The 23,256-nt window shown below is 44.2% G+C and overlaps 3 protein-coding genes across 3 annotated transcripts in view; 1 reads left to right on the top strand and 2 right to left on the bottom strand.

The window, feature by feature from the left end:
- Window positions 1–23,256, top strand: part of triap1 (TP53 regulated inhibitor of apoptosis 1) — a 171,016-nt gene that overhangs the window by 56,743 nt on the left and 91,017 nt on the right. The window lies entirely within an intron of this gene.
- Window positions 1,885–19,235, bottom strand: LOC310996391 (uncharacterized protein; the record flags this gene model as incomplete). Its single annotated transcript, XM_083985766.1, has 7 exons — window positions 1,885–5,894; window positions 8,193–8,957; window positions 11,145–11,586; window positions 13,123–15,052; window positions 16,321–16,446; window positions 16,554–16,691; window positions 19,149–19,235. The coding sequence occupies 7 exons, from the start codon at window positions 19,233–19,235 to the stop codon at window positions 3,440–3,442; spliced, it is 5,943 nt and encodes a 1,980-aa protein (XP_083841892.1). The 3' UTR covers window positions 1,885–3,439.
- plekhg2 (pleckstrin homology domain containing, family G (with RhoGef domain) member 2) overlaps window positions 19,382–23,256 on the bottom strand; it is a gene marked incomplete at both ends in the record, with an annotated part of 75,961 nt that continues 72,086 nt past the window's right edge. Inside the window, 4 exons of the mRNA XM_083985765.1 lie at window positions 19,382–19,437; window positions 21,190–21,291; window positions 21,494–21,586; window positions 21,708–21,741. Coding sequence (XP_083841891.1) covers window positions 19,382–19,437; window positions 21,190–21,291; window positions 21,494–21,586; window positions 21,708–21,741 — 285 coding nt within the window. The remainder of the gene's footprint in view (window positions 19,438–21,189; window positions 21,292–21,493; window positions 21,587–21,707; window positions 21,742–23,256) is intronic.

Here is a 23,256-nt window from a genome sequence, read left to right as displayed (position 1 = left end):
TGAGTGAAATTTCAACTTTGGGGGAACTATCCTTTTAAAGCCAGACTGAAAGTTGTCAGTATCACTATTTTTCATGATTGTAATGTCAATCATCAACACCTTAGATAAACATAGGATTTCAGAGATTTACCTGTGATTGTTGAGGTTAACTGTTTCTGAGGCTGACTGACAGGTATGACACATTAGTCAGCCACAACAAGAGCTCTAATGTTTCCACCTTCTCCACAAAATGACTTAGAAATTCCTCAAGGCTAGGATCAGTATTAGGAGGGGTAGGATCCCTCACCGCAGAGTCAGTCATCTAAAATTAGGATTTGGTGCTATGGGAGTCTCTGGCATTCCAACTGGAAAAGTCAGTGCCACCACATCCGAAACATATCTATCATAAGGGTTAGGATGTGTAGGAGGAAATCCGATGTTAGTCATACAATCATGACAAATTGTTACAGTGTTTTTCATAGCCCAGATGGGTGTATGGATGAAGGAAGTTCAAAAGGTCACGTTACGCATTCTCTACGTTAATGAGTAATGTTCCACTGCGTCTGGAAAAGTCGATTCCTGTGTAGATCCTCTATCTCTATCTGTTGACTTCACCGCATGCCGGTGATGAACCCGAGCTCGTATTAAAGTGCACTGAACTTGAACTTGGAAGATCTTGGACTCATCACGTCATTGAAGAATCAACCACTGCAGAAAAGCATAATTTCACAACAACATTTACCAGGCCAGCTGCAGGTAACTTTAGATCAGTGGTTCTCAACTGGTGGGTCGGGACCCAAAAGTGGGTCTTGGACCCGTTCTGGATGGGTCGCAGACAGCTGGTCAAAAAAGTAAATGATATTTAATGCACATCTAATGTTGGACATGTCTTTTATTTTGAAAAATAACTTATTTTGAAAGGCACACGAGACACGTGAACACATGCAGTTGTAATGGTCCTCCTCACTTTCTTATTATTTGCTCCATTTGCTCTGAATGCAAAGATATCAGTTTCTTATTAATGTGGCCTGAATGCAGTGAATCTGGTTTTGTTTTGTGGGTCTCCATTTTGTGCAGTTTGATATTTTTTTATTCACTTCCGTACATGCAGTTGTCATGGTTCTCCTCAGGTTCATTCATGTGCTCTGAAATGCACTTTGCTCAATAAAGAGCAAAATGAGTTTTTAAAGGCTTTAAAAAACAATTCTTGGTTTGAATTCTATAAAAGTGGGTCGCAACTTAATGACCATGATGGGAAAATGTGGAGCCCAGAGTGAGACTAGTTGAGAACCCCTGTTTTAGATGACTGGGTGTGAAGTTCCAGATAACAGGGAACTGGAGAAACTGGAATCAGTCAGGGAGAGCCACTGTGTCTGGCCTCAGTGGAACTAGAGCATGGAGCAGTTCTCATTAACTCGAGTACAGTAGGAGAAGAAGAGTTTGTGCTTGTACCTGAGTATGATTCTTTTTCTTTTTTTTTCTTTTTTTTACCTCAAGCTCTCAGTGTGTTTGCCTCTGCATTTGGGTCCTATAGGAAAGTGACTGAACCTGACTGATAATCTATGAACACACTTCTGGACAAGCAGACAAGTAAACTGTCAAACTGTATGTTCCAATGAAACCAATATGGTAACACACACTGTCTGTCTGTCTAGGAAGTTTGGTTGATCAGTCTAAAATACAGACAACCTTTGTGACTCTGTAACTTCAATAATATATCTTCAGATGTTCGCCACATCTCTGTCAGGTGTCAACACGGAACAAACCGTTTAGCACACGTTAGCGTGACCTGTCAATTAAAAAGCCGAGCCTCTTGGTTTTGGTTTTACACAACACACCTTTATTTTTTTGTACATTTCACTGATCATATTACTGAATAAAGATTTACTTAATATTTTCCTTTTCACCAGGTCCCGAAAACAACAGGTTTTTCCCCGTGTTCCCTGCACTCAGCAGAAACCTCACATCTCACCAAGTGACCTGTACTTCACCTGTGTCATAGATGTTTAAAATGTCAGCTCTTCCAGCATTACGTTTGATGATGCAATGTTGTTATAAAGCCACTAGGTCCATGTAGGAACTGTAGGCACTATTTATTTCTTGTTCCAAACTGAGTAAATTTGTTTTACTACTGTAACTATGATGACAGACACTAACTTCTACAATAACAACGTTGTGATTATTTCACTATCGAGATGTAAAGCTTATAAATGGCTTCGAGACATCATTGAAAATAATATATGAGATATTACTCCTGCGGTCTAACAGTCAGAAGTACTGAGGCATACAAACCTACATCAACAGGCGTTCAGCATGAATTATGTTCAATAACCGCCTGAGATAGTTTTGACACAGGGCTTGATCAGTGTTTGGGTTTATACGAAGTTCATGGAGCAAAACGAAGTGAAGATACAAGGTTTCTGAAGAGTGCTGAGAACAGGAGGAAGTGTAAAAAAACACAGATATCAGCTTGGTCTGAAGTTAAAGGAGAACTTTCAAGACACGTCATTTCAAATACACACACATACAGTACACGCACGCACACACACACACACGCACACACTCATAGGCATGCACCCAAGATGTGAGGACACTGTGCAAAATACCAACATTACTTTAAGGATATTAAGTGCCAAAGAGAATAAAACTTACTTCATAAATAAAACAATAAAATAAAAAAAGAATAATAAAAATGGTTAAAAATGTTAAACAGTTTAATTAATAATAACCACAGTTATTACCCATCCTAACCACTCACTTCAGATGGCCAGACACTGATGTTTGTTCAACAGAATATATTTGTGTGTGGAAAAAAAACAAAAAGAAACATGAAATAACTATGATTGGATACAGCAAAGTGAACAATGGACCTTCAACACATCTGTGTTTGCAGGATGTGTAAGAATGGATTAACTCCCTCTCTGAATGTTACTAAGTGACTAACAGACTGGTCCAACCTTTTCACCACCAGTTATCCAATCCAGAGTTCAGCACCCCAGCTGCTCAGCCTGCAATCCCAGAGCTGAATACTGAAAACACTTTCTTTCTTTTTTTTTTTCTTTTTTTTTTTTTTTACAATATCAGGATTTTTTTTTAAAGCAATTCCATTGGTATTCATTCAAAGTCATTGGCCCAGGGTTACGATATACAAGCCATGTGCAGGTAGAATTAACACTCATTCTGTCCTTAAGAAGTGAACTCCCAAGTCAAAGGACCCCACATGTTGCTCTGTCAGAAAGATCATTTTCAACATGATGGCAGAAACGGTTCGTAGGTCAAGTCCAACAAGGTCTGGACCACTGACTCAAACTATCACTCAATCTTCTGTTACTTCCCCCGCACAAAACAAAGTGCACACTTTTTCTAATGCCTTTTTTTTTTTTTTTTTTTTTACATTTTCATCCTATCTTATGGCCCTTCTTGTTTAGTAAGACCACGAAAGGTGAGTTTTCTTTATCTCTCAAAGCCTGTTACAGTTCTGAGGAAGTGGGGCGGGAATGTGTGAAAGTCCGTTGATGCTCACTCTCCTCACCATCTGCCCCGGTGCCGGCCCTCCACCTCCTGCTCCACCTTGCAGGGTTTGGGTAAGGCTAACTTGGGCGGTACTGAAAGAGGTTATTCGGCCACTTCCTGCTATCTGCAGGTTGACTGTGGTGGCATAACTGGTCTTCTGGTTTCCTGTTTTAGTAGGAGATGAATGGAGAAACGGTAGGGGGGATGAATTTGAGGGCACCGGGGAGTGTATGGAAGGTACAGGAAGTGTTCTGTTGGTGATTTGGACCTGAGGTTGTGGTTTTACTTGGAATGGGTAGTTAGTTGGAGGGGAGGTTGCGCCTGAGGAGGACAGGGACAGACATGAGGAGGAGAGGTTTTGCTCATGAAAGGGGTGGGCGACATAGGCACAGATGAGCTGGCTGCGACAGCTTCCCTCTTCTAGCTCTGGGTCTCCCCAGTCGGTCTGACTCTCTGATGGACTTGGAGAGGAGAGGAAGGACTGAGGGAGTGAGGAGAAAGGAGAGGGAGAGGAGGCAATGATCGTGGAATTTCCGCTTGTATCGAAGTTGTCAGGCGCTTTGTACTTGTTTGAAAGCTCTCGGACATCCGGCCAGGGCACGCTGGTGAAATGCTGCCCACCACCGAGGGTGCCCTTCCCTGTGGTCAGCCGGTTAGGTGAGAGCGGGGACTGAAGCCCTCGGGGGCTGAGGCAGGATGGTGAGGTGATGTTTGAAGACCATCCGCTCCTCGGACTGGTCGGACAGGACTCGTGCCTGTCAAAAGACCCTCGACCAATTCCACTGAAACCGAGGGAACTGTGGCTGCTTTCCGCCCAGGATCGGCGAAGTCCACCGGCGTTGCTCCGTGGACTGGGGGATCTGTCTGCCAAGTTGGAGGAGAAGGACCTATGGTATGTTTGGGCTGCAGGAGGTCCAGATGGGGAGGATGCTCTAGAACTGTGCAGCGAGACTGAAGTAGATGAGGAAGAGGCAAAGGTTGCTGAGCCTAAGTTGGTAGAATAAGGAGATGTGGGAGAGGAAGAAGGTAATCGGGGGATTCTAGGTTGAGGTGCTGCAACGTTATTTGTCCAAACGTTCACCGACACACCAATGGGAGGAGGGGAGAGGATATGAGGGCTCAGACATGATGGCGACTGCACAAATGCGGAACTTGATGAAGAGGCCCTGGGCAGCTCCAAAGTTAGGCCTAGTGGATTATGGGAACTTGCGCCTCCGGCCCGTGTGGTCCGGGGGTTGGGTGGCTTGTTTGCAAAGGGGGAGGAGAACTTATGTTGAGGAGGTGGAGAGCAGAGGCGGGCGAACGAAGTGGGTGTCGGGGAGAGGGTCGGGGACTGAACGCGCGAGTTGGGTTCGGACGCGGAAAAAGGGCGAGCCACGCGGTTGTGTGACCCTGACCTGAGCGGATCGTGGGTTTGTTGCATTACTGTAGCATTAGCACAACCATTAGCTAGCTGTGTTTTCTGAGGACTTCCTGACCAAGCCCCGTTACTGACAGCGCCCTTAATGCTACAACTGCTGCTGTTACCCCCAGTGCTGACCGCTATGTTGTTGTTGTTGTTGTTGTTTGAATTCTGCTGGGAGTGATGGAATGAAGGACGGGAGGAAGCAGAGTGGGCAGGTTGATGGTGGGCTAGACTCATGGATGGGGAGGGTGAGCGGTGCAAAAGAGGGGGAGGGAGCGACTGGGTGAGGGATGGAGAAGGACAAGAGGACAAAAGAGATGACGGCGGATACTTTGGATGCTGTTGCCCATCTTTGGCGTACCCCAGCTGGCCGTAAGCAGGTGAGCTGGGACTTTGCTGACAAGGAAGAAGTTTAGGAGAAGGGGAACGCCGTCGTAGGTGAGATGAGGGAAGAGAAGGAGTGGGAGGGGCAGAGGAGGAGCATTGATTTGTTGTGTTTATGTTTGAGGGTTGTTGCCGGGAAGCGCCTTTCTTTGCCATACTCTGACTAATGGACTGGCTGATACAGGAGGCGGCTAAGGATCTTGTGAAGGCGGAGGATGAAGTGAGGGAAGGAGATGATGCAGGGGAGGAGGGAGCATCTGTTCTTATCGACGAAGACCTCCCTGAAACGGAAGAAGGTGTAGGAGAAGATGCAGGTGCAGCTCTCACGCCAGCGGAGTGAGCGGGGGATGGTGTCGCAACAACGGTAAACGGCGACGAGCACGGAGACGCCCGGACAGAGGAGGGGGGCGGCAGGAAGGGAGAGGAGGCGGGAGGAGCTCTGATTGGAGAAGGGGGGCGGTGTCTGAGGTTGGGTCTGAAGGCTGAAGACACCGGGATGGGTTCTGTGCCCTGGCTATGGCTGGGTTGCTCCATCAGGCTGGCTGTCTCCGTGGAGAGGCTGAAGGTGGGTGTTGGGCTGCTGAGGGATGCTGGGTCCTGCTGGTCCGTCTCCCTTGGGTTTAATAGAGAAACAGATAAAAATGAGCATTGCTTAAAAGTAGAGTCTGGAGTTTTGTTCATTGCAGTTTGTAAATAAAACATTCAAACTTGGCCCCTCCTCTCGGGCTCAACTGTTTTGTTTTATGTTTTATTTGTTAGGATCCCCAATAGCTGCGCTCTAGAACGCCGCTAGTCTTCCTGGGGTCCACACAGTTAAAACCAGTACATTTAAACATTAATCTGCAATCACAACATGAAGGAGAAGTCAACAAAATCTTACATTAAATCTGTACCATCAGATTGTCATCCACATCAAAGAACATGTGTAAGATAACTCCGATGTACAGCAGTTATAAAATAAAATAAAAAGAATGAAATAAGAGGGTAAAAGACCCTATTACCCTACATAAGACCCTTTGTGTGTATGTGTGTGTGCATGTGTATGTGTGCGTATGTTATTTTACAGATATGAAATTCCAAGATATTTTTTTATTTGCTTTTTGAATGTTAGTTTGTGTGTGAGTTTAGTTACTGTGTAGTCTACTGGAAAGGAAATACAGTCCGAGTGAAGCGCTGGAGCCGTGGGCCGATAGCCGACCTTCACCAACACCGGGAGCCTCCGTGTTATGTAGTTATGCCGTTGCAGTGAACTGGGAACACGGTGTTAGCGGCAGATGCTAACCGCTGACGCTAGCCGAAGTTAGCATCGAGCTAGCTAACCACAACGGCCCTCATACTTGTTGCCACTTGAGGCTTTAGTTGTCAGTGGCGGTGGGGAATCGGTTCGCGGCTCCAGCGCTTCACTCAGACTGTATTTCTTTTTCTTTGCGGTCCTGGCTGCTGCTGCTGTGAGAGAGAGGGAGCAGCTAGAAACCCTGAGCGCTCCTACTCTGCTGCATGTAGCTTCACCTGAGCTCTGTCATTGGCTGGAGAGAAAACACTGACTCTCTCGCTCCACCCAGAAACGTCCATGTGCACAACAAAAATGAACGGGCGGAGTGTCAAGTACGACAAGCGTGAATGACGCGAATGACACGATGGACGCGAATAGTCCAAAATGACCAAGCGGCGCGATTCACGTCTGTCGTGTTCGGTGTGAACGCCCCATAACTGTACGTTCACACCAAAAGCTTCCAAAGCGTCAAAAACGCCGGAAGTCAATGCATTTTCAATGAGAGCCCGGCGACACTGAGCGTCCAAAGCGTCAACAGGCGTCGCCGCGCTTCCAAAGCGTCCCAAGCTTCCAAAGCGTCCAAAGCGTCACCAGATGAGAAGTTGAGCCAGGTTTAACTTTAGGGTAATTAGCTATGATTAAGCGGCAACCGGCGGCAGCCTGTCAGAATAGAGATGTCCGTCGGCTGCCTTTTTTTTCTTTTTTTTGTATTTCGGCTCCCCAATGACCAGCGCGATCGAACTTTGACGTCAGTCACCTGACGAGCGGCCAAAGCGGCTGAAAATATTTGCAGTTTTGGGAGCTGTCTTGTCTGACGCCCACCCTCGAGCGTTTTTGATGCTTTGGAAGCTTTTGGTGTGAACGTACAGTAAGGGTACTAGTGGCCAAACCCCTGTCTGCAGGCCCTTTTCCTTTTCTGTCATTTTGAAAAAATGAAAGATGAAAATAATATGTTTAAAATGTGTCATCTGTAACTTTATGCCTTCTGGAGATTTCATCTTCCACTTGCTGAACTGTTCACATTAACAGGAATTTTGACCAGGGGAGCCCAAACTTTTGCATTGTATGTGTTGTGTAATTTCATTAAATTGCATATGGAATAGCCATTCCTCTGCACCAGGTGCACTACACAGCATATTTAACAGTATAACACCTCTCCATCCTGAACAGAGAGGGCCCAGTTGTGTGAATATTATATAAAAAAAAATGAAATAAGAAATACATTGCTAACTGAAATAATTGTTTATTACTCCATGCCTAACACACCATTGAAATGCACCTACGGTAATAAACAACCCGGGAATGTGGCTGAAGGCACATTTCCTGCTGCAACCAGCCAAATTAGCATTCCTGTGTCATTAGTCTAGTTTTTAAACAGTGGTAAATGGCCCTGAGGCTCACACTTGATTTGCTTGGCCTGATTTAACCTTGTGATTATCACAAGTCCTACTTCAGTCTGATAGCCTGCTCTCTGCTTCTAATTTAACACTTTTATCAAAACAACAGGACCGGGTCATGTTGAGGACATGGTTTACAGGCTACTAAACAGATTACAAGAACCAGTGAGTCTGTTAGCACGTTCTTCTTGTACCTGGTGTTAAACAAGCTATGAAGGAGCTGTGGTAGATTAAGACATACCTGTATTCATATGGACTGGTCACATTCCAGGCGTTGGACAGAGCCCGTTTACCCATTGTTGTGGGTAGTTCTGGTGGCCTCTGGCTGGTGAACGTTGGTAGACAATCTACAGACTGTGCTGATGGAGAGCGTGGCTGGGTGGGATTTGGTGATGGACCTGGACATGACGCTGCCCCTTCTCCTGCTCTGGGATCCTCAGAGGTGAGGACCATCTGAGACGGGTCAATGGTCAAGTAGAAAGGCTGGTTCTTTGGGGTTCTGTGGTAAGGCGGCTCCTCCTCAGAGAAGATCACTGCTGAACTCTGCTGTACAATCATCTTGGTTTGAGGTGAAGAACTTAAATCGCACTTTGTTGCATGTGATTTCGTCCGGTTGCCTCGGAGCATCTCGTCTTGCGTTGGCCCTCCAGATGGCAGCGGTGCGGTGGAGCCTCCCTCCTCCAGGTGGGCCTGAGGCGCCGCAGAGCTGTGGAAATCTGTTGGAGGCCGACTCTGTGTCAACGCTACGTTCTGAACAGACTCTCCAGGTGATGCATCTTCACCCATGCTTTTTGCGCAAATCAAATCTTCAGGCTCTGGATGAGCACCCTGAACGTCTTTGGTTAAGTAATCCCTGTTGTCCACACGTTCTGGCACGTGTTTGTCTTGTGTACACTGTGCAGCTGGAATATCCTGCTTGTATTTGTGTGTTGGCTTGTCGATGATATTTGCAGATGTGGAGTCTTCGCTGGTGGAGGAGACATGGTTCCCAGCATTCTGCTCGGACCTGCAGACAACAAGGAGGAGAGTCAAACAACACCAAGGCTTTGACTAATATAAGTGGCATATACATAAATGATGACAGATAATGATGAAGCAACATCCACTCTATGATTTGTATGCTTTTGATATGGCTGGCTTTTCAAATGCTGCTATAAAAAATAAAAAAAAATCATTTTTGACTTTGTTTAGATATCACAAAACACCAATGTCCGTTGCAAATTTCCTCCCCACTTCTAATCTGGAAAGTGCTGTGTGAAGGGAGTAGATGTTTTGGTAGTGTATCGGACCATGAAGAGGTTTATCACCCTGTTGCATGTTGCAGTGGTGGTTGCCAAGACAGCTTATCCCATCTAAACTGCACTTCATTTCTGGAATAGAATTATTTTACTTTGAGTAGCTGCATGGCATGTGGCCAAGTCTAACCCTGTAATGTTTTATGGACCTTGCAACTCCGATGAAATTGATCAAATTTACACCATACGTGGCCAGTTTAATTCAGTGGTTTTCAAACCTTTTCTGTCGTGCCCCACTTTGGACAAGGGGGGATTTTTCAGGCTCACCTTTTTTTTTTTTTTTGGTGGTGGTGGTGGTGGACAGCATCAGAGAGATTTTTTTAATTAATTTAAATTAATTCAATAATCATTATTAGCATTCTTACTTATGTACTTGGTGTTCATATCCAAAATGTCACTGTTTACAAAATCAAGATCTTGTTTTCTCTTACAAAATAAAGTTTGTAAAGTACCTATGTGGACAGTGACAGTTTCCTCATCAATAAACCTGAGCCACCAGCCGATTCGCCCTCGCTCATGTCAAACAATCAAAACTTTATGAAATGAAACGATCGAGCATTGTTTGGAAAATGGAGACGCATGAGGTGACATCATGAGGCAGCTCTACTGTAGCTCTCTGGTCCGTGGAAAAGCAAACCAGTTCTTAGAGGGTTCACAGGTCATGAAGCAGCTCTAGCACCAGCCCAGTACCAGCTCTAAGCTCATCTTGGTGGAACACAGAATTTTTACAATTTGCCATGAAAATGTACGGAAGCGTATTGCATTCACTTGAATAAAAAAAAATCAGTTTTTTCTGAGTAATTTATTTTTTGGTCTGTTTTTCGAGGTAATTTTTTCTGTTTTTCTGAGTAATTTTTTTCCTGTTTTTCTGTTTTTCGTCTATTCCTCATACAGTCTATGGTCTACTCCTTCCCTGCTACATTGAGCAACAGGCTTACAATAGAAGGATAAAGTCTAAAACATAACAGGAGTATCATATCCTGTGTGTAACTAATCACATGCCTTAAGAAAGATGAAGACTTAGTCAGAAAAATAGGGGGGAAAATTACTCAGAAAAACAGAAAAAATTACCTCGAAAAACAGACCAAAAAATAAATTACTCAGAAAAACTGGATTTTTGTGAAGTGAATGGAATACGTTCATCATTTTTTCTGTACCGCTTCATTTTAAAACTGCTCCAAAACTTTATATGTTGATAAGAGTCCACGCCTGCCCTGAAGTCATGTAAATGTTGCATAGTGATAGGGTTACCTTCTGCTTCCACACTGAAGACATACACACTTTTATGACATAACAGGGAGGTAGTAAGTAACCCTTGACTGAGATTCATTGTTAGAATTATGTGAATTTTTCAGGGTCTGGTTTACGCTTGCATAATGCATGTTGGTTTTATTTAGTCTCACCCTCCCAGCACTATCCAGGTTTGTGGTGTTAAATTGGCTGCACAGAAATATCTGTCATAAATTATCAGAATTAAATGCAGATTCCCTAGAAATGCATCAGGCAAACACCACTGCAAAGAAACATGTCACCTGAGGAAATGAAACACACCATTAAACACAAAACTCAGCTGATCTTTTCTGAAGTGAGAGTAGTGCACTTGGTTCTACATACTCTTACACTTTGTTCAATACATATAAACCAGAACCACCATCTAGTGGTCAATGGAAGTAAAAGCTGAAGATATCTGTCTTCATTACTGAGCTCCACCTTTACATAATTAGTAGGTAGTAGCTAGTGAAAGAGCATAAACTGCATGTCCAGTCCTGTTGTTGTTAGATATTTTACAGTAAGAATCAATGGACCGAAGCAGTTAAACATGCCACTACAACTTCCATAATTATCCCCTTCATCAATCATGTTATCATCACCCACGCCTATAAAGATTGAAGACTCACCACTCCTTCTTCTCCGTCTCTTCAATGTTGGTAAGAATCTCCCTGGTTTGATTCAGGACTTCACTTCTCGAGGTGGAGCCGAGTTTGGTGACCTCACAATCAAAGGTCGTGGTCGGAGTAAGGGGTCTGATCGTGTCCGAGCAGCATGAACTGGAGCTCTGATCTTCAGGCTGTGGGCCCAGATGACCGCTGGCTGCCTGACCGGACGACTGATCTCTTCGTACGGCGGAGGGATCTTCTTCCCCGGCCGGTGGGGAGACGGTCTGGGTGGTGTCACCTGCAGTGGAGTCTCTGTCCTTAGTCAGGGCCGATATGAAGTCCCTGGGCCTGGAGAGGGTGAACTCGTTTGTCTGGTGGTGACACGCTGAGGTCAGCTGCTCTTTGACAAACACGTGACCAAAGTGAAGAGGCTCACAAGGGTGCAACAGCGACGTCTCGAACTCTGCAAGAGAACAACAAAAAACAACGTTTCAGGATCAGGATCAGGATAAACATTATTGTCCCCTGAGGGAAATTTGTCTTGGACAGCAGTGCTTCACACAATCCATATAAAACATACAAAACATACATACACCCACTTTAAAGGGACAACGAGGAGTTTCTATTTGGTTATAAAAAAAGTCTCATATTAATGTGGATGAATCTACGCTACCCACACTTGTTAATGGCTCCATTTTCGAAAAATATACAGCGTTTCCTTACTTTCGGTTTTGCGGCGAGTCATGAGAATAACGCCGCCGAATCGCTGTTTATGGTCGGAACTACGATGGTATCTGATCGTCTTTGAACCTCTGACTTTAATTCTTGATGAATGAAAACATGAGTCTGTCTTGCGCCAGTCAAAGAAATGTACAGTGTGCGCGGAGGCTCATAAATGTAGTGTGAAAACGCTTCGCTTTTCCAAAACTCCTCGTTGTCCCTTTAAGTGACTTAGTACAGTGCCAAAAAACCTAACCATTATCATACATATCATCACTGTAACATTATCAAAAAATATAATTTGTTGACTTTGGAAAACTTCATATTTATGGCTAATGTCTGTTTACTTTACAAGGTCTTCCACTGTCTCACGCCACCACCACTCAAAGAATTTGTTTATTGTTCTAAAAGTGGCACAAGATCTACCACAAGGAGAGATTGCTATATATAAACTTGATCAACAAAATTTGCTTGGTAGGACAGCCTTTTCAGTTAAAGGGTTAGTTCAACATTTTGGTAAATTGGCCCATTTCCATAATCCATATAGTCATAGCAGTAGGTCCATTACCTTTATTTGTCGGTGCAAGCTATTTTTAGAACGGCCAAGCTGAGCGGCGAGCTGTTCAGAGCTACGCTACGGAGGCTCATGGGATGTCTTGGTTTCCCTCATCATCAGAGTTGTTTTCGAGGTAAATGCAGAGACTGCTTGCTGAAAAACTGTCCCTGAAGGCAACGCGCATTAGCGGTTTTGCATGAATTTACCTCTAAAAGGTAAATATTCTGTTATTATCTCATAATAACAGAGTTTAATGAGGGAAACCAAGAAATCCCATTAGCCTCCGTAGCGTAGCTCTGAGCAGCTAGCGGCTCTGCTCCATCCATAGTGCAGTACACTAGAATTAGTATTAAAGAGTGGCTGAAGCACCTTTGGATTCTGTGTTACTATACAGATGTATTGTGAATGTATGATAGGATGTGAAATTGTATGTATTTTAATTGGGACAGCAGATATGAAGCATATTTGTTCAGCAGATCAATTGATGTTGGGAGAAATGAGAGCTTGTACCTCTATTCGTTTTATGCCTATACAAGTTCTTTATCGTCTCTCAGATGGTAAAAGTTTGTCTCCATTATGCAGAATATGTGAATGATTTAAAACTCCTTGTGATTGATTTTATACAGCTGTCTCAAAAGTGGTTTGAATGGACTGGTATTGTCTGTATGACTGTCAGCCATATGCTGTAGCCACCTGTTTATGTTGGACAGAAATCAAACCTACCAGCTGTCTCCTGAATCCTCTGCTCCTCCCAGGTCGTGGTCTGGTTTAGACTTTGGTAATGGGTCTGCATGTGACTTGATGTTTGGCTTTTAGTCTGGATCTGCGATTGGTGCCCAGTTTGGACTGTTTGGCTCTGAACCTTGGTCTTGATGTGAGTTTGGGTTCCACTATTGGTTTCCACATGGACGTTGGAAGGATTGCTTCCCATCTGGTGTTGTGTTTGTTTCCCGTGCTTCGTTGGGTTCTGGTTTTGAGCCTGGGGTTGAACCTCTACCTCATTTATATTTTGCGTGTGAGCCGAGTGTCCAGACAGTCTGCCCGAGCCTGAGCCTGAGCCTGAGCCTGTGCCCCACGACTGGTTCCGTACCGCGCTGCCTCGTTTCTGATGCAGCGGGACCTTCATGGTGCTGGCTTTGGCGCTGTACATCCGGGCCAGCGTTTGCACCTTGCTCAAAATACGATCTGAGTTTTCTATCACCACAGAGTCCACCACGGGGCTGGACTCAAACAACCCGATACCGGCGACATCTGATCCCATGCCCTCGAATAAGACTCGGTTGGCGGTGACGATCCTGGAGTGGCGGGACCATCGGCCCACTTTTATCTGACTTGGAAGAGCCTCTTGGTTTGTCCTGATCAGGTCTTTGTGTTTGGTTGCAGTAGAAGTGGACTTGGTTTTCTGGTCGGTAGGTGTCGGAGGTGTAGAGGGTTCTTTGTGGCTTCCACGTGGTTCTGCTGGACCTCCCTGGTTAGGTTCTTTATCACTCACCACGCCTTGGTTTCTGACACCGGTTTTGGTCGGTTCATCTCTGCACTGCTGTCCTTCTGCTTGCACCGAGCGTCCACCTTGCTCCTCCGTGTCTCCACCCTGCTGGTCCTCCGTGTCTCCTTCCTCCAGCCGTCCTGTGGACACGTTCTCCTGTTCCTCGGTCTCTCCTGTAGGATCCCTGCTGTGGTCCAACTGCAGATCCACACCCACTTGGTTTGGTGTCTCCTCATCCTGCACCTCAGTAGGGACTGTTTTGGCCGCCTTGTTCTGGCCTTCTGGATCTAAATCCTGAGAGATGATCGGTTTGTCCGGCTGTCTGTCACTCTCTACATCCACGGCGGGGGAGTTCGGCTCGACCACCTCATCCTGCTCCCCGTCGAATACCTCGGCTGCTTCGTGCTTGGACTGTCCGCTTTCTGTTTCCCCCGCCGGGTGTCCACCCACGTCAAAGCGTGACACCGACTCCTTCACCAAGCCCGATGGGATCTGGGAGAAACTGTTCCTCCTCCTTGCCGCCTCCCCCTCCCCTTGTTCGGCTTCCTCCTCCATGTCGTCGTCGTCCTCCTCCTCGGCCTCGGCGGCCGCCTCGTAGTAGCTCCTGATCTTCTCGATGATCTTCTTGTCTCGTTTGGTGAGGTGAGAGCCTCTCGTGGGTGGGTGGCGTCTCTGAATGGGGTGATGATGAGGAAGTTCTGAAATGGGGGAGGAAGCGTTTGCCTCTTCTCTGCTGATGATCTCTCTTTCTTCCTGTGCTGAGGCGGGGGGATGGAGATCTGAGGTTGCAGCCGGGATGAAGCTCTGTCCCTCTCCTTCCTCAACTCTTTTCTTGTCTTCTTTCTCCTTATCTACCATTTCTTCTTCTTCTTCTTCTTCTTCTTCCTCCTGTAACTCTCCTCCTGCTTCTAAACCCTTTTCCACTTGACTTGTTGCTTCTGGAACTGCTTTGACTTCATTTGTCATTGTCTCATTCTCCTTGTCGGAGTGACTGCTCTGGCTCTGGCTCTGCGTTGGGCAGTCGTCCTCCTCCTCTGCTCTGCCTTGCTCCTGTTGAGTTGCATCTCCTTGTTCTGGGCTGGAGGGGCAGACAACGGGGGGCAGGGGGCAGGTGAAGTTGCTCTGGGTCGCTGTAGGCTGACTCTCTTTGGACTGATCCACCTGCTTCTGGAAAGAAAAGCAAATAATGATGTTTAAAAATTACTAAATTCTGAACTCCTAAATCAATAATAAAAATAGACCCATTCCATTGATACAGCAATAACAGTACACTATATAAACACTTTGGCGAGACACACACATCCAGGCTGGAAATTACAAATTATATTTACTCCTCTTACTGTAACTAAGTCTTTTTTGTGGAATGTTTATATACTGTAATTTAGGGATCGACCAATATGGTTTTTACAGGGCCGATACTGATACTGATACTGATAAATAGTAATCAAGGAAACCGATGACTGATATTTAGAACTGATATTCATTTGCAGTAAAAATTTGACAATTTTGGTGTCAAAATTTAGAATAACACACCTGAGATCAGACTGAATACAGTATCCTGTGCATTTTTGTAGAATAAGACAAACTCCAACACTAATCTTGGTTCAGTGGGGGCTCAGAGCCAAAATTTTATTTTTGCATTTTAAAATACATTTATTTTATCGGTTATCGGTGGAAACAATGGCCAAATATCGGCTGATATTATCGGCCGTGCCAATAATCTGTCTATCCCTACTGTAATAACTCTAATAATTCAAAGTAGAGTCTGTAACTCTAACCCGACTTCAACTCTGTTCTGTCATTGGCTAGGAAAAACACACCGACTCCCGCCCAGAAACATCCCGACTACACCAAAATATCAAGACCCAGTCATCTCCACACATGAAGAGAAGGCCATAGGTGATGACGAAGCAGGATTTCTTTTGTGTAACTCTATATTTTGTTTTTCAGGACTCTACCTTTAAGATGAATAAAGCAGATAAATTGAATAGAAGAATAAGCTGTAACACTTTACAATAAGGGTCCCTTAATTAACGTTAGTTAGTACATTATTAAGCATTAAACTATGTGTTAATTAATGCTGAGTAATGCATACATAATGATAACTAATTACATTATTCACAGTAAATGTATTAACTAACTTTGAGTAGTAAACATTAATTAACTGCTTACTAATATGCTACATTAATTAATGTGTTTCCTAGTAATACATAATAATGATTGTTAATATCTGTAAACAGTTAATTAATGCTTAATAATGTACTAACTAACGTTAATTAAGGGACCCTTACTGTAAAGTGTTACCGAATAAGCTCATGATTGTGTCCTATCACAAATCTGGCTGATGACGTAGGCGTCATGGTTTCCTGTTTGTCCTGTCTTATTGTGAGATTATTGTGACAACAGGTTTACATGACAGTAGAGTGTTTTCGAACCGTTGCATCGACGTGAATGGAGCTGAGTCCCTCTCTGGCTCTGCTCTGGTTGATGAACTCCAGTATCTCCTCAGTGATGGACAGAGTGGGAGGAGGGCTGAGGGGAGACAGATCTTCTTCTTCCTCCTGGTCATTACAACGGATAGATAAAAGACCACAAATATATCAGAAAAGACTGAAAGAAGCAGTTGTTTAAAATGAATTTAAAGGACGCATTGGCAGTAGTTCGATACCTCTTCCTGGTGGCTACATCGCAGGCCCAGTTCGGTCCGTTCAGCATCCACCTCGATGACCGAGGACGCCAGCGTGCTGCTGCTGCCGGCCGAGCCCAAACTGTCGCCTTGGCACAACTCGCCCTCGCTGCCCGCCTGCTGCAAGACAACACCCCAGTAGGGTTATTATAGTTCACCAAAACTAAGACTGTCAGTGAAAAAATAATTCAGTTAACTGAAAAAAAGGGAAACTAAATAAAAACTACAATGAACAATGCAACACTAACAAAAACTAAACTGAATCACGTTGTTTTCTCCCTTGAATGCAAACCATCTAAAGTTTTACTTTTGATTTAGCTGCAGGTGATGGTTAAATAATAAAATTAAAGGTCTTAAAGGTAAATCATATTTGGTGTCATGCATTCTTTTATCGTTTTCAGCTTCTACAAATCAAGGCTTTCCTCCTAATACCTGAAAAACTAAATATAAACTAAACTTAAACTGCTCAATCGCTTGTTGAACCAACTAAAACTGAACGGAAATTTTAAAAAGCGAACTGAAAAACTAAAAAAAAAACTAAAAAAAAAATGAAAATTTCAAAACTATAAAAACCTTGCACCACACCACAGTCAGCATGACTTTGTAACTGCTTAATATGACTCTGCACGGGTCTCATTCATGAAACGTGAGCAGCACGGATTTGTGTGTAAACCGTGTGCAGCGCAAATTTACGTGGATTTCCTCATTCATCAATCTTTTAGTAGCTGATCTTTTCGTACAGTAGCTACTCACAAAATCTACACCTGCTCCGGACTGTGTGTAGCGCTTGTGTTAATGTAGAAATGCAAAGAGACATTGCTTGTCACTGTTAGAAATTACAATATTCAAATTACGCCGATGCCTTTGAAACACGTAATTTAAACATGACAAACGATCAGAAATATTTGGAGAGAGACGTTTTAGGGATCGGACACGCACGAACACGTCAAGGCTCCATCTAATGATGATAACAATCTGATATAAAACCGGAAAAACTTTTATTCCATAAATATGCAGCTGATATGCAAAGTGTGTGTTGCTACACGTTGCTACACGCTTGGTGGACACACACTTCGTCCTGCGCAATAGTTCAGTTGGCACCGGTTTGGATGGAGCTGTGACAGACGGGTGCTTCTGTAACAATATAACCTGTCAATACAACTCCATGTTGATACAACCATGCTCCTCCCATGGCTGCTGTAGTTCTGTAGTTATTTGTGCTTTTTTTTTTTTTTTCAGGTTTCATATCGAACTATTCTTGCTTTACTTCTTAAACAGTTCTTTAAACCAATGATACTTAATTCACTGTTACTTCCCTCCAACCTTTGATTACCTGTCCCAGTCACACCACGACTAACAGAAGAGAATAAAATATTTTTTCTGGACTTCACCCAGAATGACTTCGATCCCCAATCTCTCTTTTTTCTCTCTCTCCCTCTTTCCTTGTTTGCGTCATGGCCGCAGGTGAACAGGATGCACCTACCTCCCTAAATGGTGGTCAGGATCTCCTTATATGGCTATTCATGGGCGGAGGTCTATGCTAATTGGCGTGCTGTTAATTTACGATGGGTGGGCATTCATCATCTTACACACGTGTTTACGATCAAATCTGAGATTCCCGCACCGTTCATAGATAGATAGATAGATAGATAGATAGATAGATAGATAGATAGATAGATAGATAGATAGATAGATAGATAGATAGATAGATAGATGTACTTTATTAATCCCGAGGGAAATTCAAATGTGGTCAACTGCTCACATAGAACCAGTCACACACAGCATGACAATGAATTCATTTATGAAGATTCATGAATCCATAGTAGAGTTTTAGTAGCTTGAGCTTTTATGTGCAAATCTACACACAGATTTACTAACGTTTCATGAATGAGACCCGAGAGTGTTGTAGGTTCCAGCTCAGTGGAGTTGGTACATCATGTTGTATTTGGATATTTGACATTAACTTTGTTATCCCATCACCGGAGGGGGTCATTCCTATGTTCCCACAGCCTTATGTTCCCACATTTCTAACTTTGTTGTCACTGAAAATTAGGCCCTATGTTCCCACAGCCCTTTGGTCCAACCATTGGTTGTGTTTAGGCAATGAAGAAAGGAGTTGGTTAAGTTTAGTAAAAAGACCAGGTAGAGGCTAGACAGGCCAGATAGAGAGAGTCCAGTTAGGTAGAGAGAGTCCAGTGGGAACATAGGGCCTCATTTTGAGAAAAATCTTAGAACTGTGGGAACATAAGACTGTGGGAACATAGGGCTGTGGGAACATAGGCATGGACCCCTCACCGGAGAGTGGAGAAAACATACTAAATATACTAAAGTAAATTCAGAATACATGATTATTGACTCAATTGTTTTTTTTTGTTTTTATCAGACTAGTTTCAGGTCACATCCTGTTTATCCAATACGACTCAACTGTGTGAACATTTCTCAGACTTTTCTGTGTGAAAAGAAATGACGACAAACTGGCAGTCGCCTGTGCAGAAAGATCATCAGATTTCATTCTGCTGAGAAGTGAGCAGACTGTGTGTGTGTTTAGTATCCTGAGCTCAGTTTAACTTTACTCACCTTCAAAGCTGCAGGATTCCCCCGGACATGTGGGAAAGAGTCGGTGGAGGGAGAGGAGAAGAAAGAGCGTGTCAGAGGGGGAGACATGTTATTATTTGACATGCACTTAACTTACTGGCAAACACACTACAACAAATGTGAAAAATGTTGTTTGCTGTGTAATCTAAACAACTGGCTGAGTTGAACTTCCAGGGCTGCAGGCCAGTGCTGCTCATGAGTCAGTCCTAATAATGTTAGCTCAGATTCTCACCGCTGGGATGAAACGCTGCTTCGATGTCTTTAGCTGGAGCTAAAAGAGAAAAGGAAAACTTGATGAGGATGTTTTCTCAGAAGTAACAATGACCTCACACACACTTAACGCTCAGAAGTGTTGTTGTTACACAATACTGGCATACAGTATCTCTTGTGAAAAAAGAGCTTTTTAGCATGTAGAAACAACGAGACAGTAGGAGTGGCACATTGGATGTAAACGCCTACTCCTCCATCCTGGAGTTATAACAACTGATCTGGTTCCAGCTACAGAACTCAAGCTCTCACCACGTTCATGTCACTGCTGCTTCCCAGACCCTGAACACTGACTCACTGACTGCGTCTGTCCTCAGGGCCCAGTTGTTCAAAAGGTTTCATCTAGATCAAAATCATCCGGGTTTTTGAAATCCCTTGATTTGTCATCCAGGATCACATAATCCGTTTTTTTTAAAAAATAAAACACTCTTGCTGGTCGCGCTGTGTGAAATGCATTGAATCGGCGTTGACGTTGGGTTTTTTCCTTTACTTTGCCAGGTTCGGGCGGCTTCTCTGCTCCACTTTGTGCCGTCTCTACTGTTGTGGAGCATGCGCACATGCATTGTCCAGTTATACTCCGACTAAGGCGTATACTATTTATTTTTATTATCTTAGTGGGCTGGAACAGGACCAGGGCATCGAAATTTCGTTCATCCCATGTTTTTCGAACCGGGGCTGTCTGCAGCAAGGACTATAGCCTCTGTAAATGGGGCACCTGCTCAACCCAGTGAGCTAAACAACAACCTAATACAAACTTTTTAAGATTACCAAATCCAGATAACAAGTGTTAAATGGGACTGCAGATCACACTAAAACTAGGTATGTTAAAAAAACAGGTAGAACAGCAGCATGGGCTCACACAGAGTACATTTATTTTAAAATGGGGTGTTTTCTGAGCTGTTTTTTCATTTAAATACTTGAAAATTCACATTTTCCAAATCAAGGTCAGTGAAGTTACCAGATATGGTTCTTCACTCTTCAAAGATGTTACTTTTTTCAAGCGGTAAATCAATTATGTACAAAAATATATAGTCATAAAGTTGAATGAATATCTAATAAAACATTAAAATGTGTAAACTAAAATAACTTATTTTACTTGTCAGAAAGGAGTTACCATGTGGTCACTTGCCCAATAAAGGGTTAAACAGCCAGACCTTATCTGACCCATGGAAAATGAATGAAAAAAAAAAAAAGTGTTTCAAATTCAATATTCAAATTTCAAATTTTATTTAAATCACCAGTAGTTGGGGAAAATTGTTGAAGGGTTAAAAGTAAATTTTATATACTTTATCACTGTGATGGTTTAAAAACCAGGTGCAAAATATAGATACTACATTTTAAACGTTGTTTATTTGAACATGTTTAATTTAAATCACATTTTGTTCCTGAAATCCAGCTTGAATCCACCAAACTGCTGGGATCAGAACAATCCAGATAATTTAGATCAAACTTTTCCCGATCCTACTGAAACGTTTTGAACAACACAAACTAAAGGTTTGATCCAGATTAAAACCAAGATTGGATTTTGTGTTCCAATCCGATTTCAGAATCCATTTTTAGTTTTGTGCAACCCATTTTCAAGATTTAATCCAACCCATTATCCAAAATCAGATGACTTCTGAACAACTGGGCCCAGTGGTTAATGGACATTTCTGTCTTCCCTATAAAAGTGAAACCCTGAGCTCTACTATTCATTTAAAATAGATTTTTCTGTCTCATCGACTGTCCTCAGGTGTCCCGATGTCTCTGCCTATACCTGACTGTCTTCTGGTCCGTCGGTACGGCAGGTTTCCCTCCAGCAGCAGTGGCAGACTCTTCCTGGACTTCTCAGGCGTGTACATTAGCAGCTCTGGAGGCTCTGGACGGGGGGACAGACCAAAATAAGCCAAATGAGCCTCTTTCACACTCAAACAATCCTTTGCCCTTGAAATGAAAATCTGTTGTGTGTGTTTTCACCTGGATGCTCCACGGACTTCCATTAAAAGGCTTAATTCCCTATCAGAAAACACACCATTTGGCTTTAAACTGCAGCACAGAGAGAAACAGCCACTAACCCTGACCTGATTGGCGCCGGCCTCTGTGGTAGCTGTAGATGTCATCCAGTCGAGGCGAGGCGGAGGACTTCTTCAGGTTGTCCTGGTCAAACTGAGGCGCTGCAACACAGGAAGTGATGCCATCCCATCATCAGCACATACCAAAATCAGACACTCTTCGTAAATGCATAGATTAAGAGGACTATCAAACTGTTGTGTGCGTGTCTGTGTGTGAACTTACATTGACAGAAGTTGTCACCCAGCACCTGTCTTGCCTAGAAAAACAAGATGCAGAGGATAAATGTCTTTGTTACGTATCAGTTGTACTGGACCGGGTCTATGGTCTGTTAACAGTTTAGATTACAGGGAGATGTGATGGGTCCATGTTCCCACAGCCCTATGTTCCCACAGCCCTTTGTTCCCACAGCCCTATGTTTCCACAGCCTTATGTTCCCACAGCCCTATGTTCCCACAGCCCTATGTTTCCACAGCCCTATGTTCCCACAACCTTATGTTCCTACAGCCCTATGTTCCCACAGCCCTATGTTTCCACAGTTCCCACAGCCCTATGTTCCCACAGCCTTATGTTCCCACAGCCCTATGTTCCCACAGCCCTATGTTCCCACAGCCTTATGTTCCCACAGCCCTATGTTCCCACAGCCTTATGTTCCCACAGCCCTATGTTCCCACAGCCTTATGTTCCCACAGCCCTATGTTCCCACAGCCCTATGTTCCCACAGCCTTATGTTCCCACAGCCCTATGTTCCCACAGCCCTATGTTCCCACAGCCTTATGTTTCCACAGCCCTATGTTCCCACAGCCTTATGTTTCCACAGCCCTATGTTCCCACAGCCTTATGTTCCCACAGCCCTATGTTCCCACAGCCCTATGTTCCCACAGCCCTATGTTCCCACAGCCTTATGTTCCCACAGCCTTGTGTTCCCACAGCCCTATGTTCCCACAGCCCTATGTTCCCACAGCCTTATGTTCCCACAGCCCTATGTTTCCACAGCCCTATGTTCCCACAGCCCTATGTTTCCACAGCCCTATGTTCCCACAGCCTTATGTTCCCACAGCCCTATGTTTCCACAGCCCTATGTTCCCACAGCCCTATGTTCCCACAGCCCTATGTTCCCACAGCCCTATGTTCCCACAGCCTTATGTTTCCACAGCCCTATGTTCCCACAGCCTTATGTTCCCACAGCCCTATGTTCCCACAGCCTTATGTTTCCACAGCCCTATGTTCCCACAGCCTTATGTTCCCACAGCCCTATGTTCCCACAGCCCTATGTTCCCACAGCCTTATGTTCCCACAGCCTTGTGTTCCCACAGCCCTATGTTCCCACAGCCCTATGTTCCCACAGCCTTATGTTCCCACAGCCTTATGTTCCCACAGCCCTATGTTTCCACAGCCCTATGTTCCCACAGCCATATGTTCCCACAGCCCTATGTTCCCACAGCCTTATGTTCCCACAGCCCTATGTTCCCACAGCCCTATGTTCCCACAGCCTTATGTTCCCACAGCCCTATGTTCCCACAGCCCTATGTTCCCACAGCCTTATGTTCCCACAGCCCTATGTTCCCACAGCCTTATGTTCCCACAGCCCTATGTTCCCACAGCCCTATGTTTCCACAGCCCTATGTTCCCACAGCCCTTTGTTCCTACATTTGAGATTCATCACATGGCGGATGCTCTGCTACATGTGGAAAGATGTCTATGGGTGTGATGTTATGGGAACATAGGGCCTAATTTTCAGTGGGAAAAAAAAGTTAGAAATGTGGGAACATAG

Source organism: Trachurus trachurus (genome assembly GCF_905171665.1).
Source record: "Trachurus trachurus genome assembly, chromosome: 13".
NCBI classification, from domain to species: Eukaryota; Metazoa; Chordata; class Actinopteri; order Carangiformes; family Carangidae; genus Trachurus; species Trachurus trachurus.
This window is presented reverse-complemented; position numbering and strand designations above follow the sequence as displayed.